At 37.8% G+C, this 18,832-nt stretch overlaps 1 protein-coding gene across 2 annotated transcripts in view; it reads right to left on the bottom strand.

Moving 5' to 3' along the window:
* The window catches only part of myo1ea (myosin IEa), a gene marked incomplete in the record, with an annotated part of 48,344 nt that overhangs the window by 18,148 nt on the left and 11,364 nt on the right, over positions 1-18,832 (bottom strand). For both annotated transcript variants that reach the window (XM_014027518.1, XM_014027525.1), the window contains 10 exon segments: positions 924-1,004; positions 1,118-1,314; positions 3,497-3,629; positions 3,840-3,974; positions 4,683-4,814; positions 5,623-5,712; positions 8,005-8,092; positions 12,163-12,257; positions 13,102-13,191; positions 15,310-15,453. In XM_014027518.1, coding sequence (XP_013882972.1) covers positions 924-1,004; positions 1,118-1,314; positions 3,497-3,629; positions 3,840-3,974; positions 4,683-4,814; positions 5,623-5,712; positions 8,005-8,092; positions 12,163-12,257; positions 13,102-13,191; positions 15,310-15,453 — 1,185 coding nt within the window.

The following is an 18,832-nucleotide window of genomic DNA, read 5'->3' as shown; positions in this document are numbered from 1 at the left end:
GTCCATTCAGCTGAAATGAGCTTTATCTGGAGTAGAATCTGAATAATCTGTATATTCACTGGGTTTTGTTTAGTTTGGGAGCTCTCTTGAGGCTGTCTGACATGAAGGCAAGGCYACATTTTTAGAAAATTGTGCATTATTGTGTGATTCAGAATCCACAGTTGCTTTCTTGTTTTCTACATGTTTTCCCTACATTTTTTTGTAAACTAACTTCTTCTGCATACTTTGTGTTGTTTTAGCCATTCATACATGAAAACCTGCAGCTAATCCAGGAGATTGTTGATATGACTTTTTAACTTTTCAAATATATTYAACCTTATTTAGAAAAATTCTAAACATTTTAAAACACTGAGTTCTCTTCAGTTCAATTCAAAAACATTCAAACATTTAAAACATCTGCTTCAACATTCATCTGCTTACTTTACGTTTGTCTTCTTGTGCCAATTTTAGCTTTTAGCCAGTTCTGCTACTTTTAACATTTAGCTAGTATTTTGATGTTTTAAATGTAGTTTGTTTCCAAATCTTAAAGYTAACATTTTGTTACTTTTTGAAACTTCTGGCATCTAGGTTCTATTAGCTTTTAGCTACCATTTTGATTATTTTARCTTTTAGAAAAGGCAATTTCTGTAGTGTTAGGGTTAGTTAAAGAAAAAMAATTTGCAAACTAAAATCAGTTCAAGAGCACTTCAAAGTTCAAGACCTCTCATCAATGAAAACAAACAAAAAKAATTTCAAGAACCAACTAATCAGATTTCAAAAAGCTGCCGTCTCAATCAGAAGATAAAACTTAATCCACAGACCTTATAAATTAGTTAATCCTCTGTGTTAAATCTGTTTAAATGCTAAAACCAGTTAATCCGACTCATGTGCTGCTGCAGTGGTCATAAGCTGGTTTGAGAGGCAGCCTAAAAAAAAAAACTTACTTGGAAAATTTCAAATCCATAAATGTCTAACACGCCGACATTTAACTCCTGACGATTCTTCACCATGGCTTTGTTGATCGACTGAAATCAAAGGATTACTCTCAGCAAATTACTCCACACTGTCACAGTAATGATGATGATGATGATGATGATGATGATGATATTAATCCAAGGCGGTACAGGAGTTCCCTCACCTCAACCAGGTAGTCAAACACACGAGCATGCAGAGCCTTGGAGAGGGCGTCCCGAGTGTAGCACGCCTGCTCCACATTCAGGGTTACATCGATCGACTCCACAGCGTTGCCCCACTTACTGTCCATCTTTCTGCTCGTCAGCTTCTCTTTCAAACGGTTCTGGTCGATGCCGAGCAGAAATGCAGGAAAAGCTAAAACTGTTAGAAGAGAGGAGGAAAAAATTACAAAGGAGCGTATATATCTATTAAAAATGTCCCCTTTATTTCGTTTCTCAAATTAATTTTTTTCTAAATATTATTAAAAACTATTCAGCTAGATTAACAGTAATGGTTCAAACTAATTAAAAATTCATTCAAAAAATTCAAAAAAATTTCAAAATTAAAAAAGAAAAGCAAAGACAAATTTTCTATGAAAACCAGAATGCAAATTGTCCGGACGATGCTCGTTCCAATTTTTACCTCCTACAAATTTTGCATAGTAGTGAGTCACAGAAAAGTCATATCTCTTCCAGATCTTTTGTCTTTCATTTGTTCTAACTAACTAATCAGACAAAGCATCAGCACCACTATGTTTGTAAAAGTCATATGACACAAAACAAAGGGGAAAACATGGCTGAACAGCAAAACAAATGAGCCTCTGCAATGAAATCATAATCCATGAGTAATAGCAATAAGCTAACACTTTTAAAAATAAGCTGTGCACACTACACACTACTTGCCATGACCTGGCATTGATATTGTCCCTGGAGAGCCCCTCCCTGCCTTATTACAGTGACTCACTTCCCCTAAAAGGAAATAACTCTCAGGCTTGCAGACTCACTGCGTCTGGGAATGCATCCCACCACTGTAGTAGCTCCTGTTTTGGGACATTGGTGACTTGACTACGCATTTCAATCATGAAGAAACTTTGACAGGAGACGTATGGATTGCACGTCGTAAACGTGGTGCATGTTGTTTACATGTTTGTGCATGTAACTGTTGGGAACACAAGCCTCAGAAAAAGCTTCCCGTAGGAGATTTGTTAGTCAAAGCAACGGAGAATAAGAGCATTAGATGGGGTGTTGTCGGCACAGAGGTCTGCCAATTATGCTGCTTCAACCCAATTAGTGATGTTGGATGACAATCAACACTTTCTTTAGCTAAGCTTTTAATAAAATCATTTGAACAAAAGGGAAATTTTAAATCTGATGCTGTTTTTACAGAAGAAAACTGGTCAGTGATGTTTGAAAAAAATCCTTGTATCTTTCCTTTATCCATGTTTGTAATGATGTTTATTTCAAGATGACAGAAATCTGACCTGATGATTGTAGGTTAGAAGTTCATTTGTAACTTTTAATAATTCCATGCTACAGAATTATATCCTTTTATGCACATCTGATATACGTAAATAATTCAAAACTGACAACTTAAATTAAACCAATCCTATACTATACACAAACAGAACCAGGCACAAGTATAACTTTGTTCACATATAGATAATAGAGAGTGACAGGCACAAGATCACACTAAAACTGGCTTTACAACTGGCACAAATGTAATAATTCATCCCCATTATGTGGAACACATTTCAATTTTAGCACAGAAAAAGGGAAATGAGAGAAAACGGGAAAGTCAGAGCTGCAGTGACATCAGAGCACAGCTTAATTTCTACAACAAGAAAAGTAACAAGAGAAGGTGGTGGAGGCAAAGGTATTTTTCTAAAAGTCTTCACCCTGTAACAAAAATCCAGACCTGCAAAAATAGCTTTTCATTCTCTRGTAATCGAATCTGGGCTGGAATACTTGAGATGGCTGACTGCAGCTCAGCATTAACACAGTGAAGRGTTAGGGCGTGAAAGTGGTAAGAGAGAAATATTCACCAGAACCAGTCTGAGAAGGGCAGCTCAGGACAGGGAGACAGTCTCAAGTTGACTGCACCTTCACCTCCACCAACATTATGAGCACAGAAGTCTGGATAAAAGTTCTGCATCCAAATGTCTCAGCAGCTGCAGATTTGATTCATTAATAAAACAAGAAGCACTTTTACGTTTAAAGGAGACATATCCAGCTTTAAATCCTTCTTTTTCAAATTTAAATCATTCAGTTGGGGTCTATATGAAGTGGAACTGCAATGATTTGGTCTGAATTCCTCATTGTAACTCCACAAGCAGCTTTTCTGAGGTGTGTCTCAGATCAACTCGTTTCGAGGCTGTGTTTTTAAATCCAAACGAGGCGGCGCTTCACACGCTGCTCTCCTACAGCTTCCAGATTTGTCTATTCTAGTTTGATAGAGGGCTTTACATATCGCAGCTCAGGATTTTTTATTTACAAACRAATAAAAAGCTGTCCACAATGGAAGACTTGTCCATCCAGCCTTACAGAGTGAGAGGATGGTAACTTACACTCTTCACTCTCCACAGCAGCGTAGTTGCCCGATTCCTTGAAGGTGATGTTTCCCAGGTGAAGGACTCCAGCCACAATCTGAAGCACCATGGAGCTGTCCTCCGCCGTGATGCCAATCACATTCATGGCATGCTGAGGAGGAAAAAAATACCATGCTAAATCAGGGCTGCGGCGTGGGCTAACCTGTCCTTTAATTACTCCAGCTGCGGTCACACTGATCAACAAAAACAGGAAGAGCTAATTGGAAATGAAAACAAAAGAGGATGGTGACGAAGAGGCAAGAATGGAAAGGCTGAAGGATATTTGTATGAATTCACTGCTGCCGCCTGAGTCAGAGCGTACCACTGTCTCCTGGAAGTCACTTTTGTCGTTGATGTCCTCCACTTTGTAGGAACCGGATTGATTGAGGTAACTGTAGTAATCCAAGCTTGTGATTCCCAGGCTGTTCTTCTGTTCTCCACTGGCTCCTTCTATCAACTGTGAAGCAGAAATTCACCCTTYGTTTGCATAACATAACATGTTAAAATGTGACTTTAATAAATGTACTGACAACCCAAATACCATTATTTTTATTATTTTAAGCAATGGTTTATTTTCTCTGACTTAAATGTTATACAGGTTTTTAGTAACATTTTTAACTTCAGTCTGATCCATGATAGATCAGGGATGGGCAACTTAAATGATGGAAATGTCCACAATTCTTCATGGACACTACCAGAGGGACACAGTGCTGCACACTTACCCAAATAAATAAATAAATAAATAAATAAATAAATAAATAAATAAATAAATAAATAAATAAATAAATAAATAAATAAATAAATAAATAAATAAATAAATAAATAAATAAATAAATAAATARAWAAAAATTGTGGGGGACGGGGACGACACACTGAAAAAAAATTATGTCCCAAACCAGGAAAGTTACAGAGCAGGATACAGCCTGAACAGATAAAGCTGAAGCTTTAATCTATAAATGTATGTTTCTTTATTTAAACTCCACTTGCTTTGAGTTAATTACATTTTACTCACATGTTTGCCTGTTGCTGTATATTCATCCTCTTGAAAATATTTTTCTTGAACCCTGAGTTTTCTTTAAATAAACTACAGAAAAACTAAACTTTTTCTTTTCCTCCTCATCTGAACACCAGATGAGGAAAACTTTGGCYTTTCTTTTCAACTCACCTGATAGAATATATGGAAACTCCTTTCTCCAGGATTCCTCATGACGACACGAGACTTCTCCAGGAGAAAATTGGAAATTTTCCCTCCATCTGGCTCCCCACCGGAACTGAACTGGATCTCAAAGTATTTTCCCTGTTGGATCAAAGGAGTTGTGTTTTTTTTTTCAGGGTTAAAATAAAGCTGAAAATATACAGCTATATGGTGTGAAAACCTGTCGTCTGGCCCTTCCAGAGTTTTTAATATGTGTGTGAATGTGTGTGAAATTATTTACTGCATTTAAAAATCTGATCCTGGTTTTTATGGCGCTCTGGACTCCAGACGGGCCTGTAATGTATCTGTTTCAGACGAGCTGCGAGCAGAGGCCCAAAACTGAACAGAGACACTATTTATTCAAAAAGAGCTGTGATCTTAGCCCATCAGTGCCAAAGCAATTTATTTTTCCTTCATATTCGCTTCAATATATTTATAAGCTCAGCTCTGTATGGAAATATGAAATAGATCCAGTCCAGCAGGTGACAAATTATTTTAAAAAGTTTAATTTCCATCATAGCGAAGTAGCAGAGGAGGTAAATGAGCGGTTCTACATGTGTTCTTTTTAGTTCTGGTTAACCAGGGCACATGTGAGGGTTGAAGCCTTCGAGCGAGAAAACAGAAGCAGAAGAGAAATCTTTGTTTTCAAAAGCCTCAGACCCGAAAGGTGTGCCACAAAAATCCACCGACAGCCACATGCCTGAGAGACGTGAAATCTTTTGTTAGCAACACAATAGAGGAGCTGCACTGCAACTTTGAAGGCTTCTTTCCATTTTGGTTTCAGAACACGAGGAGGATGCAAAAAGGATGTAGGGAAGGTTTGAAAAGACACTTTTGTGATTTTGCTTGTGATGACCGGAATCATTTTGAGTCACAAAAAGTGGAACATTTAACATAAAAGAAACCGTACAAATCTGCTGGAGTTGTTGTTCCTCAGAGTCTTGGCGTTTCCGAAGGCCTCCAGCAGCGGGTTGGACTGCAGGATGATGTCTTTGACGTGCTGCAAGGAGAAATAAAAAAAAAAAAGAGTGAATTGCACACAGAAACTGTAGAGCAGGTAGAGACACACCACAACATTTCACACCCTCAGCGACAGGCTGCTTACGTCTTTGGAAGTTTCCACTGTGTATGTGTGTAAAAAGACACATACAGACAACACACACACACACACCAAGTCTGGAGGACATTATCTTTCCTGTGAGCCATGTGTATGTCAGAGACACATGAGTTTTTAATCTTTTCAGCAGACAGAGAGGTTCCCTCTTCCATTATTGTTAAAAGTTGACTGGAACACTTTTCTTCTGTCTGACCTTACTCCTTCACAAGAGACAAAACATTAACATTTTGTTTTCAGCTTTTAGTAATGCTTCTGTAAAAATTGATGGATTTAAAATATTCAGACAAGTGACAAACAAGTAGAAACCAACACCTAAATTTCAATATTTTCAATATTCTGAACAGAATAAGTAGGCTATTTTCTAGTATATTTTATTATTATTCTGTTGTTTAATTAAACCATAAAGCACTTTGGTGAATTCCAGTTGTTTCTTTTGTTTTCTAAAAAAAAAAAAACAACAACAACAAAGAATGTGACAAAATATTGTAAAAATCTAACAAGTTGAATACAGCTTCTAAGAAGCAGCTCAGTGTTGATTTTAAACCTGAAAATAATTTCTGATGTCTTGGTGGTAGCAGCTCTGAGTTGATTAAATATTTAACTTTAAAAACATGGAGCATGGACTTCCTCATAAAACTTCAGGTCTTTATTAAGCTTAGAGGACATCTGCTGGTTTGGGGTGGGGTGCTACCAGATGGCTGAAGGGGGGTGGCTGAAAAACTGTCTGCTGACGGGGTGATGACAGGAGGTTAACTGTTATTACAAACTAAATTAAACTTTATTACAGTTTTTTTATTTATTGAGTGAATGGATAAAAGGGTCAAACAACAATATGAAAAGCTTAAGTTAAAATTATTACATATAGTTTAATTCAAAGGTAGTGAAAGGATGTGGGGTGTGACGTTTGACTTAGCAGATTTTCAAAATAAAAGCTATTTCTGTGCTAGAGCTCAAAGCTGAAGTGCAGGTCTGATCAGAAGTTACTGGAAACATTTAACTGCTATTATTGTTCTGCTGACTCTAAAGGTTCACATCCTTCTGTTATCCACATATGCTAAACTAAACAAATATTTAAACCACCTTTTAGACATTATCTTTTGCTCTCTAGATTCCAGACTTGCTTCTGATCTCTTTAAATGATCGTGACAATTTAACATTTTTAAATATTAAAAATGAGGACAGTGGACATATGGAGGAGAGGGGAAAAAGTGTCACATGTTTAAAAGAAGAAATAAAACTATTAACAACAGATGAACAGTATCTGAAAGTCACATTTTTAAGAAAAAAAGAGGGGAAAATCCAAGAAAGACTTTACAAAAACTTTAGACATGAATTATCATATTATCCATTAGTTTACCAAAAATTTATGTAGATTTTATTTCATAGATATAAAAATCACAAAGTGCTTCACAATAAAAGCACGAAAAATGTAAAAATATCTCATTAAAAAGTACAAGTAAAAGCAGGGCAGAATACACATAAAAAACTAACAACTAGCTAAAAGCCTGTTTGTAAAAAATGTCTTCATGTGCTTTTTAAAAGCATCAATAGAATCAAGGCTGCATATAGACTGGGGCAGTGTATTCTAAAGTCAGGGTGCAACTGCTTGGATCGATCCCCACAACATTTAAAATGGGTGCAGTTTCCCAACAACAACCTCTGACCTGATGACCTCAACCTGCGAGACAATGTGTGAAGCTGGATCAAAGCTGAGATATAAGAAGGAGCTTGTTCATGCAAAGCGCTAAAGATTAAATCCAGAATTTTAAAATGTAATATAAAATGAACTGGGAGCCATAGTGAAGACAAGCTAAAACAGGTGTGTTTGTGTGAGTTAACGCTCTGCAGGTGACCTCTGGTCAACCTGAAGATGTTCAGCTCCTTCTTGTTTAAATACGAATAAAATGTTGGAATAGTCCCAACAAAAATAAATAAAAGCTTTAAATGATCATTTCAAGTTCAACTTTTGACAAGAAACTTTTCAATTTTGACACGTTACTAAGATGGAAGTGGTAGTTTTGTTATAAATGGGAACATATTTGCTGCTTGTAATAAAGATCCTGTTCAATGGACTGCTTCATCCATGTGTGTTTTAAAGTCTCACTGTGATTTTCAGTCATTCCATTCATGCAACAAAGCATTTGAATATAAGGCGCAAGGACAACTTTTTCACACCTGCACTCGGGGGCCGCCTCCCGACACTTTGGAGATGTATCCCATGATGTATTTGGCTGCGACAGTCTTCCCTGCTCCACTTTCTCCACTGAAAAACAAACAAACAAACTTTTAGATAAACTAATTTTTTGGAGACAAATTTAAATGTTAAACAGTCCAAGCGCCGGAAAACACTTTAAAATGTGACTCGGGCAGCCACTTTGTGCTTTTTGTTGCATAACTTAAACTTTATATACAGAACTTTTACTGTATGTTTTCACTTACTAGGCTGTAGGGGCACTTTCCAATTACAAGGCTGTCCCTTAAATTCATCTAAATGCCCATGACACCTGACAGTCTGCTCAGACATAATGTTCAAGAGTTCCTTCCTTGTTTTTAAATCATTTTTGCTCTCCGTGTGTGAAAGTTTATTTGAACTTCTACTTGCGGAAGCTATGATACAAAGTGTAACCAGTATATTTGTCAATAATTCTCCATGCAGATGTGACGATAAGAAGAGCTAAGTATAGCTTTGTAATAATTAATGTGGACACTGATGTCTCTGTCACTGATTGACTTCATGGTTCTGTATATCACTTCACTTCAACATTTTTTTTATTCATTTGGTGCACCTGGAAGCTAAACTCACCTCGGTTTCAAAAAGAGCAGCTGATTATGGAGCCATAAGGACAACGGTTCTGTTTTGTTTACATATTTTATCCATCTTTTCCCTCACTTGATCATTTTCCTCCTTGCCTTTCACTGTGCCATGGTCATACTCGTGCTGCCACATGTGGTTTGGCAGCGGCTGGCGGAGAAATCTGTTTGTGTGTGTGTGTGTGTGTGTGTGTGTGTGTGTGTGTGTGTGTGTGTGTGTGTGTGNGTGTGTGTGTGTGTGTGTGTGTGTGTGTGTGCGCCTGAGCCTTAAAGTAGAGCGAAGTTGGTGCAGCCACTGTAAGGAACACAGCTGCAGACTGTTAAGGGGCTGCCAGAGGAAGTCATGGGAGCAGCATTATTACATTGGAGTCTCTGTACGACTACTCCCATCCCCCTAAATACCTCCCTGCTCCTACCAGATCCTTCACCTTTATCTGGATTTCCCCCAGTGCAGCTTGAAATCAAGACACAAAAAAAAAAATGTTCTGCTGTGTTTTTCATTCAGATACACTCTGATCTCTGCCTGAAAGCATTGTTACTACCTCTGAAAGTTACACTTTGATGTGTCTATTTTAAGCCCAAGCTTCAGTGGGAGTCCTGCTCTTTTGGCCTCAGAAAAGGTGAAACCTGAAAACTGGAAGCATCGTTAACCAAATAAGGACATAAATTACTCGATACCACGCAGAAGGAAATATTAGGTATTAGCTTTCACAAATGATTGCACATTTAAAACATGCAAGGAATGTGCAGACATCMGAATTTCTAATTTTACAGGCAGCAGTCTTTAAACAGCATTGATAATCCTGAGATCTCATGAGAATCTTTACCTTACGACTCAAACTTTCAAATAAATAAAGACGTAGCATGTTGAGAAGAAATGCATCGCGCCTTCTGCCTTCCAGGTCAGAATGATGACACATTTGCTTCACCAGGAAATAAAATATTAGGATTTGAAGATATCATTCTCTCTCTTTACAATAGTCTGCTGATCTTTGGCTGCATGCTTCGCTGCCTGCTAAAATAGTAACGATAACGGCTGGTATTTCGAATATGCAGATCTAGTCATGTGCAGTAAGACAAATGATAACGCGTAAAGGCGGTTKTGGTGGCAGCAGAGCTCATTCCAGAGGCTAACCTCACTTCCATGTATTTTTGTTTCACACATTAGGCATCATAAAGGTTCGAGCTTCCTGATTCTGGCTTCTGGGGCATCTGACACTGACTACAATACTCTGTTTTTGAAAATAACACAATGCATTGTCTATTCAACGCCAAATACTTCATTTGCTGCCCTCACTTCCTTAGAAAGGAAGAAGCGGAGGAAGGCCACATCTATGAAACAAAAGACTTAATGCACACAACATGTACAATGAAAACAGGAGTGGCCTGCCAAAAAGAAACAAAAAAAATTAGTGCCACAGCTGGAGTCAAAACCACCGACTGAACGTCTGAAGGTGGACAGAAACGGTCCACACCATCTGACCTAAAGGTTTCTAAACAAAGTGAAGATCTTCATTCTCATGTAACCAAGAATAAAACAGTTGATCGTCCCTGCTGACAGCTGGGCAGAGTTGTAAAGTAAGTAAGTACAAATGCTTTGTTACTGTAGTTAAATAGAAATTTTGGTTAATTATTTTTCAGCCTACTTTTTACTCCTTACATTTTAAAAAAAGGCAAGAAGTAAAAACTCGTTAGTCCCATTTCATTTAGGCTTGTTCTCATTTCGGTTTGTTATTGTTAAAAAAAGCTATCCAGATAAACTGTGCCTCCTAGATAAAGTGAATTTAATCATGGTTGATGAGAAGTATAAATATACATCATTCTGATATTTGAATATGATATTATAGTCATTTCAGCCTTTAGAGAAAATGTTTATTTAAATTTTTTGAGGGTGGGGATCACCTCCCAATAAATGTAATTTTGTAAAATGTAACCTCTCACTCTTACTCAATACTTTTAATACTTAAAGTACTTTTTATGTCAGAAATTTATTTTTGATACTTAAGTAAAAGAAATCTGATACTTTAAGACTTTTACACAGGTAAAAGGAGGAGATTTTAACTTTTACCAAAGAAATTTTATGGTAAGATTAACTCAAATATCACTTTGTGGTATTTCATACAATACTGCAGCTGGGCTTTTGAGTGCAAATATTATTGTATTATCTCTTTAGTTTTACTCAGACATGTATTCCTTAATTTTAAACAACTAAATTCTGTCAAAACGAATCCTGCTTCTTTTCTACAGTGAAGGTTTTTTTATTTTATTTTCAGACCACAGAAACTTTAGAATGATGATGAAAAACTGCTACAACTGGCAGCTAGGAAAGAAATCCCAGTACTTTACTAATAAATTAAATAATAAACATTTTAATACATTTAGGTCTTGTCTGTATTGAATGTTGTATGTATAAAAAGTTTCAGCTGGAGTCATAAATCTAGTTTAATCTGAGCTTGGAGGAAGTTGTGCAACAATAACTTCAGCTGCTCTAGTTCATATTGGTCACATGTTATAATATGGAGAAAATAACAAAGTGCCATCTAATTAAACAACAGGAATCAAGTATTTTTAACTGCCTGACCACTTTACGCGGACATTCCCTCATCATCAGCAAACTCCTTTTTTTCAGTAAATGTTAGAAAGAGCCAACGCAGACTGATGCTAACCACAAAGCACAGCCAGCAGTTTACTGCAGTTATGTTCACTGAGACTTAGTTCATCATGAAACCACTTTTAAGCTCCTGTTTGCTGATTTAGTTGCTCATAAAATCCACCTCAGCGCCTTTATGAAGCAACTGCTGGCTGTCCAAACAAACGTGAGTGCTGAAGCAGGGTCACGCGTCGTGAGGTAAGAGATATGGAAACCGTGTTGTTTAGATAACTCAGGATAAAGCCTCGGTCAAGAGGGTTTTAAGGTTTAAACGTTTCACCAGCAAACTCAGCAAAAGCCTTCAAAAGTACAGAAAACGTTCCTAGACCTAGGAGGCCAGTAAATCTGAGCCAAGAAGCTGCAGGTGTTTTTCTACTTAAACCAGGAAGTTCTTTAAAAATACACCACAACAGCTGCTTTGTTTCCATCATAATTCCTGAGGTAATTCGGTCCAGATCCAACGGTTCTTTTATTCTTTTCCTCGTTTGGATATTACATTTTAGTCCTCATTTTAGATTCAACTAACACTGGAAGCAGCGCAGAGGGAAAACACAAAAGAGGCATATCTTTCTCGATCAGATGTAGCAAAAGCTGTGGTGGAACCTGTTCGATCTGTTCTCCTGTTGCGTGTTCGTTCATTGGCATTAACTAAACAGCCTGTCAGTTCTGCCAACTGGCAGATCAGATTGCACAGAAAATCATCCCTGACTGTCTAGCGTACTCCCCATTCTGGGTATTTGACAAAAGATAAATAAAAGGTAYGAAGAGAAATGCTGCTCTTAAGTGTTGCATAATTTGGTCGTTGCATCTCATTAGCCCATAAAACAAAAAAGGTGGTGAAGAATGAAATGAGTGAAATGTGAAAGTCTTACCTGATGATGACACATTGGTTCTCCCGATCTATCATCATATTTCTGTACATGTTATCTGCCAGAGCGTAGATGTGAGGAGGGTTCTCGTACTGAGCCTAGATGTCAGGGAAAGAGTTTTATTAAAATCAAAAATCAGGATAAAAAACATGAAGTAGAAAAGTGAAAGTCTTGAAATATTGTTTTAAATGTGAATTGAAGTTCATTTAACTGCTTAAAATTTAAAAGCAATGACAAATAAATATTCATGACCAGATAACAACAAGTTTAGATATATTGCAAAACTATACACATGTTACAAAGTATTTAAACCCTATTTTCATTGCAGTTCATACAAAAACATCAATGATCAAAGTTTAGTAAAGTTTCAAGTAACTGCGGATTTTTTGTTTGATACCCGTTATAAACTAAACTAAACTTGTGATGGAGGCATGTTAACCACAGTATTGTGTTGCCTCTTTTTTCAAAAAAACACTGTTTGAGAACTGAAGAGACCAGTCAGATAGGTTTCAGTGTTTCAGTAGATTTCAGAAGGTGACAGGTTTGAGCCACATGCAGACCAGTTTAGTCTCTGAATTCTTCCTGCTGAGCCGTGATGACGTGACAYGTACAGAATGCTGTAGTCTTGCTGAAACAAAACGTTTCACACGTGTACAATCTCTGCAAAAGTCAACTGATGACTTTTGCATGAGTGACACTGAATGYGCTCACAGTCTGTTTTTAAGGGAATTCAGTCTTTCTGGCTTCAGGAGTCGGCGCTGCATTTATCAGAGACATGAAGTGGCCGTTCTGTGAGGTGCTGCCAAGCACACTTAATGCTTGAATCGAGTTTCTGACAGAAACATCTGCGCCAACCAGCTGAAAGGTTTACGCCACATCAGACTTTTACCACCTTAAATCCAACATTGATAATAAGTCTGTATGTTCTAATTATGTACTTACCGCTCCTTGATACATCTCTATTTCTTTCTCTCCAAAGTATGGCATCTGCTTGAAGGGGTTGACGGAAATAAGCACAGGACCGATGTATGTCTGGTAAAAGTGTGTTAAAGATCATACAAACATATTTAAACATTACATCATTTTAGAAACAATGGGCCTCATGCAAGAACATGTTMGTATTCTTATCCTAAATTTCTCTTACTTTTGTTCGTATGAAGGGTTCGTACGAACATGTCACGTCAGATTCAACAAACTCTTCTATCTTCAGGAAAAGTGTGTAAATGAGCTGCGTAAATTTCACCTGTTCATATCCAGCTGCTCGTGCACGCTAGAGGAGGTTAGCATAATTACCACCCCAAAAACACCATATAAGGCTATGTTTCCCGTCCGAAGTGTCCATTCATGAAAATGACAGCGAAAACTAAAAAGAAAAACTTTACGAGTTCAGAGATTGAAGTCCGTCTGTCAGAGATCCAGAAAAGAAAATCTGTCATTTTTAGCAGGTCAGCTGTGGAATAAAAAGAGCTGCTAAAAGTATAAACAACTGTGCTAAATCATTTTCATTTATTCAGAAGACACACCRTTGCGCACCGCACCAGGACCTGATCCCGGATAAGCGGCAGAAAACGGACGGACAATTTATATTGTTAGTCTAAATTATTACATTTAAAATTATAACTCTAATTCAAGCAGAATAGCCTATTGTCAACATAATTATGGAGTGTGATTTATTTTCAACTTAAAATATCTTCAAACTAACGAAATATAAAGTTATTAGGGAGGAAAACCCGTCTGGATAACAGCAGAATGACTGTTCGTAAAATATACGACAGGTCTGGACCACTCGTGAATTTTGTTCGTATCTGAAAAAAATCTTAGAATACGAAAACATTGGTGAATGCCACAAATTCTCCTAAATCACTCGTACGCACAACTTAAGAACAAATCTGTGCGTACGAACGGTTCTTGCATGAGGCCCAATGACTTGAAGGAGAACATGATGAAACTGTATAAAAGAGAACTGACTTCATCACCGAAATAGAAAAGGCCAACCACATCCAGGTCTGTGCTAACAAGCCGAGAATTTGTGTCGCCATCTTGGTAGGAGCTACATGCTTCCTTAGTTACTGCCAGCATGGCAGCAGACAATGATTTATGAGAATGTTTTGCCAGTTTTTATGAACTTCAAAGAACATGGTATTATGTTAAGCTTTGTATTTTATTTTCATTACAAATACTAGTGTAATACACAGTATATTGAATTTATGTTGTTTTTTAAAGAAATGAACAAACTTAAATAATAATACCATGGGTGGGGTCATCCTTTTAGATTAGACCACTAAAATTACTGAAGGTAGGCTGGAACAGCTAATTAAAATATTAGAAATAATGTCATTAATAAGAGCAATAACTCTAGAAATCTATTTTATTTAACCTTTAACCTCTTACATGCCATGTAAGTGATACAGTGTAGTAGTGGCATTCTTAAACTTAAATAGGTGCTTATAAATGACATGTAATGCTGAACTTTTATGCCCCGAGGACAAGAAGGCTGCTAACAGCAAATAAAGCAGCTATTGTGGGTGGCCCACATTGACCCACAACCTTGGCAGGCAGACCTCCCAGTTACAGCTATTTAATCGACTCAAAACCATAGCCTGGCTCAGTGGTGACAAACTTAAAACTGCCAGCATTTACTAAACTTCTTAATCCTGCAAACAGCCGGAGAGGGGGATGAAATTCATGCAATGAGCTGCTTTGAGAGCATTCAAAGAGGGCATTCAGTCATTCAGCTTGCTGCACGTCATGAACAGCTTATGTGTGTAGCCGCAGCTGCATTTAAAAGCCTAAATGTAGCGTTTGTGCAGCGCACTGTATGAAAATRTTAACTCTCGGGATGTCACTCGAAAGGAGAACCAAAACCCAAAAGAAGTGACTAAACTCAAACTTTTTCTTTTACACTTTCCACCTCTGTGAGACAAGCATGCCTGCCTCTTGTGAAAGAGAAGGAAATCAGATATGTGGGTGAGGGTACGAACAAAGAATCCCCTTTCCCCACCGGGAATTTGTCACCTTCCATCTCTGACCTATTACTCACTGCTACWATCTGACTGTGAGCGAGACTTCAGCTTTTCTGGGAACAAGCAGGGACGAGACACTCAGCCATTCCTCACTGGGGTACGAASAGAAAACGGGAGCGAAGGATACAAAGATGTAGTCATCCATGTATCTCTTCTTGAGGTTGTCCACGATGGCGTCCTCGTTGATCTTGCTGAGCAGGACCATGTCATCCACGCCGCTCTGTTTGACATTGTGGCTCTGCCAGTGGTACCGGTAGTGCCCCCGGCTCCCCTGAAACAAACAAACACACAATGTACAGTTTATAGGCTGCTCAGAAAGACACAAAGAGCCAAACAGATCTAGAATCTGACATCAGGGACGAAACAGAAACGCAGATGAGGCGGTGCGGTTTCATCAAATTATTAGTATCATCTGAACGATAAAAACTACATGTGTGCACGTTTTCTGGTCCCAGTAGTCTTGATGAGCAGCTAAAGCACAGATTCCCAAAAGTGCTTGGTGTTAAAGATGCTTCGACCCAACTTTTATCCACATCCTCACATTTCCGGTTTTTGTTTTAGCTGAGTCTCAGGAGAACTGAGGTCATCCATCATGCGCAATGAGTCAGAATAGTTTGGCTACTGGACGGGAGTCACAGTGGGCTGTTATTGGAGTCAGTGTTTTTTTCTTTTGAACGAAGAGCTGCTCAAAGCCACAGAGAGCACCCGGGGCATTCGTCAGCACACAAGTTAACTCCTCAGGATTCAGAGGCGAATCTGAGGATAGAGTTTAGGAAGGAGCAAAGAAATATGCTTAAAGATTATTCATGAAGTGACAGCAAAAAGATGAGAGCTATTCAAAGTTTTCTTCTAAATTATTGAATTAAATCTATCAGAAATCATGAAGCATGACAAATAAGTAACAAATAAATAAACAGTTGCAGAGCCTTTTTGTCTTTAGTAATTAAATTTTCAAAAAGTAAGGCAAGGAGGARAACCACAAGCATTTAATATCCTCCTGGGTATTTTTTTAACACCAACAAAATAAAACCTTTTTACAGACTCAGTTATAGGGAGATGCTAGGGAATGTTAACAGCTTTTCGTCCCTAATTCAGTGGGAAGCAGAAAGCTGCTGCTTGATGAGTTTTCAGATCGCACTGTTTTACAATGTCTCAGGTGCAGCTTGAAACAACACTCGCCTCTTTACTGGACGTCTGAGGACACACCGATTACAGTTTTCATATCCAAATAAAAGGACAACGGACGCGATCTAGAATAAATGCATTTAAGTAAGAAAGTCCCATTGTGAAGACATAAAAGAAAACAAAAAGMCCCACTTTTGCACACAAAACGACAGATACAACACAGGAAGACATGATAGAAAATGATCCAATTCTCGCCAGGCTTTGTTTACACAGAAGCAATAAAGTTAATATAATATGTGACAATATGATGAGTCACATGTAATAAAATGACAGAATGCACAAACATTATGTGAAAAAGATGTTTTATGCAAACTACAGACAGATTGTAGGCATCATTGCGTTCTGGGGAATGTACTGTATCTAATAGAAAAAACAACAACCATAACTCAATTRGGGGCAGACAGTAAAAACACAATATACATAACAGCTCAACTGATTTTTAAACCTCAATGATTATTTTTGTGCAAAACATTCTTAACATTTTACTTCCTCTGACTTTAAAAAAGGTACACTTCGGCTGCCTTTTTCTTCTGTTATTCAGTTGGGAAACTAAAATCAAGAAAGAGTACTGACATGATCACACAAAACTCAACCATGCTGTGTTTAGATTTACTGAGAAATGTCAGGAATGAAAGGAGGCCAAAGCAAAATGGGAAAGACAATAAGCTGGAGACAAAGGAGGGAAACATCAAATATTCTTCAGCTTGTTTTGTTTTGCTCAACAAGGCATGTGGACTAAGAAAATATTCCGTTGTACCGTGGGAGATTGTGRGAGTGGCTGCACAGTGAAGGAGGGCCACACAAACACAAAGATTTCTGGGAGGCACCTGGAACAATCCCACAGCTGCCAGAGGTGAAGGTGTACGGTTAGAGGGTCAGTTTCAATCAAGTTATAAACCTTTGTACTGAGATCTGAACCAGGAAGAATAAAGATAAACAAGTGTGTTACAGTTAATCCTCTTTCTCAGCTTGGATTCAGAAACTATATGGCTACACAATCTTGACATTATCAGGTGTGACTCGCTAYTTTTACTTTTCATTTGTTATAATTTTGACTCCATCGTCTAAAACAGTGATGAGCTTTCATGGCAGCGGAAGTCCTTTTGATTATTAAACATATAATCAGTTTGTGTTTTCAGTTTATTGCAATCGTTTGCAATGTTCATATCACCAATGATACTGCAGTGATGATAAACTGATGTTTCATGCAGCCCTTTTCACAAACTTTAAATGTTTATGGTGGCTCGGTGGTGCAGTTGTTAGAGCCGTCGCCTCTCAGAGAGAAGTTTGCAGATTCGTCTCCTGGACTGGGATCTTTCTGGGTGGAGTTCCACCCATGCATGTGTGGGTTGTCTCTGAGTACTCCGGTTTCCTCCCTCTGACCAAAAACACATATGTTCAGTTAATTGGTAACTCTATAATTTGTCCTTAGGTGTGAGTGAGTGTGTGAGCATTTTTTTGTTGTTTGTCTCCATGTGTCCCTGTGATGGACCTGAAGGGGACATATCATGCAAAATCCATTTCTCTCTTTTTTWATTTATTTATTTWTTGCTRTTAAATGCATTTTGTTGTGTACTTGGAGACCACAGAAGTGCACAAAACTTGAAAATAATCTCTCCCGGTGCTGCGTAGATATCTTTATATTCTGTTTGGGTCRTRTTTTTCAATAAATATTTCTTAAATGAAAGGTTTCCATGCAACAATATAGCTGTAAACCCATCTATCAAGCTAAAATAGACMKGTCTGGAAGCTGGAAGGGGCTGGGGTGTGAAGCATCTCCTTTGGATTTAAAGAGACAGCCTCAAAATGAGTTGATCTGAGACACACCTCAGAAAAGGGATGAAAGAGGGGCTTGTGGAGTTACAATAAGGAGGAATTCAGACCAAAGCATTGCAGCTCCAATTTATATAGACCSCAACTGAATGGTTTGAGTGTAAAAAAGGAAGGGTTTAAAGGCCTGTCCAGRGTGTCCCTTGCCTCAAACACAGTGACTACTGGAGATCAGGACCACATCCCAGCGAAGCAGGTAAAGAAAACAGACGGATAAATGTTTATGTCTGCATGTCTTCCATGTTTTTTAAGCTAATCTACTGAAGACCATCTGTATCAATGACCTCCACCTCCAGTGGTGGACAGTAACAAAGTACTTTTACTTTATTACTGTAATTAAGTGCATTTTTTGAGTATCTTTACTTTACTTGAGTAGTTATTTATTTGGGAACTTTTTACTTTTACTCCACTACATTTCAAAGACAAATATTGTACTTTTTACTCCACTACATTTCTAGGAAGCTTGTCGTTAGTCGTTCCTCTTAGATCAGCATAGCTTTATAATCAGCTGTAAAAAAAATAAAAGAAAAAAATCTGTTGTTCCGGTTTTTCTTTTCATGAAATGCAATTGGCCACAAGCTATRTTCGTCACAAAGGTAACCAATCACATGCGTAGCTTATAGTTCTGACTGTCA

This window comes from Austrofundulus limnaeus, unplaced genomic scaffold (genome assembly GCF_001266775.1).
Source record: "Austrofundulus limnaeus strain Quisiro unplaced genomic scaffold, Austrofundulus_limnaeus-1.0 Scaffold5, whole genome shotgun sequence".
Taxonomy (NCBI): Eukaryota; Metazoa; Chordata; class Actinopteri; order Cyprinodontiformes; family Rivulidae; genus Austrofundulus; species Austrofundulus limnaeus.
Note: the sequence above shows the minus strand (reverse complement) of the source record. Positions and strands in the feature narration are given on the sequence as shown.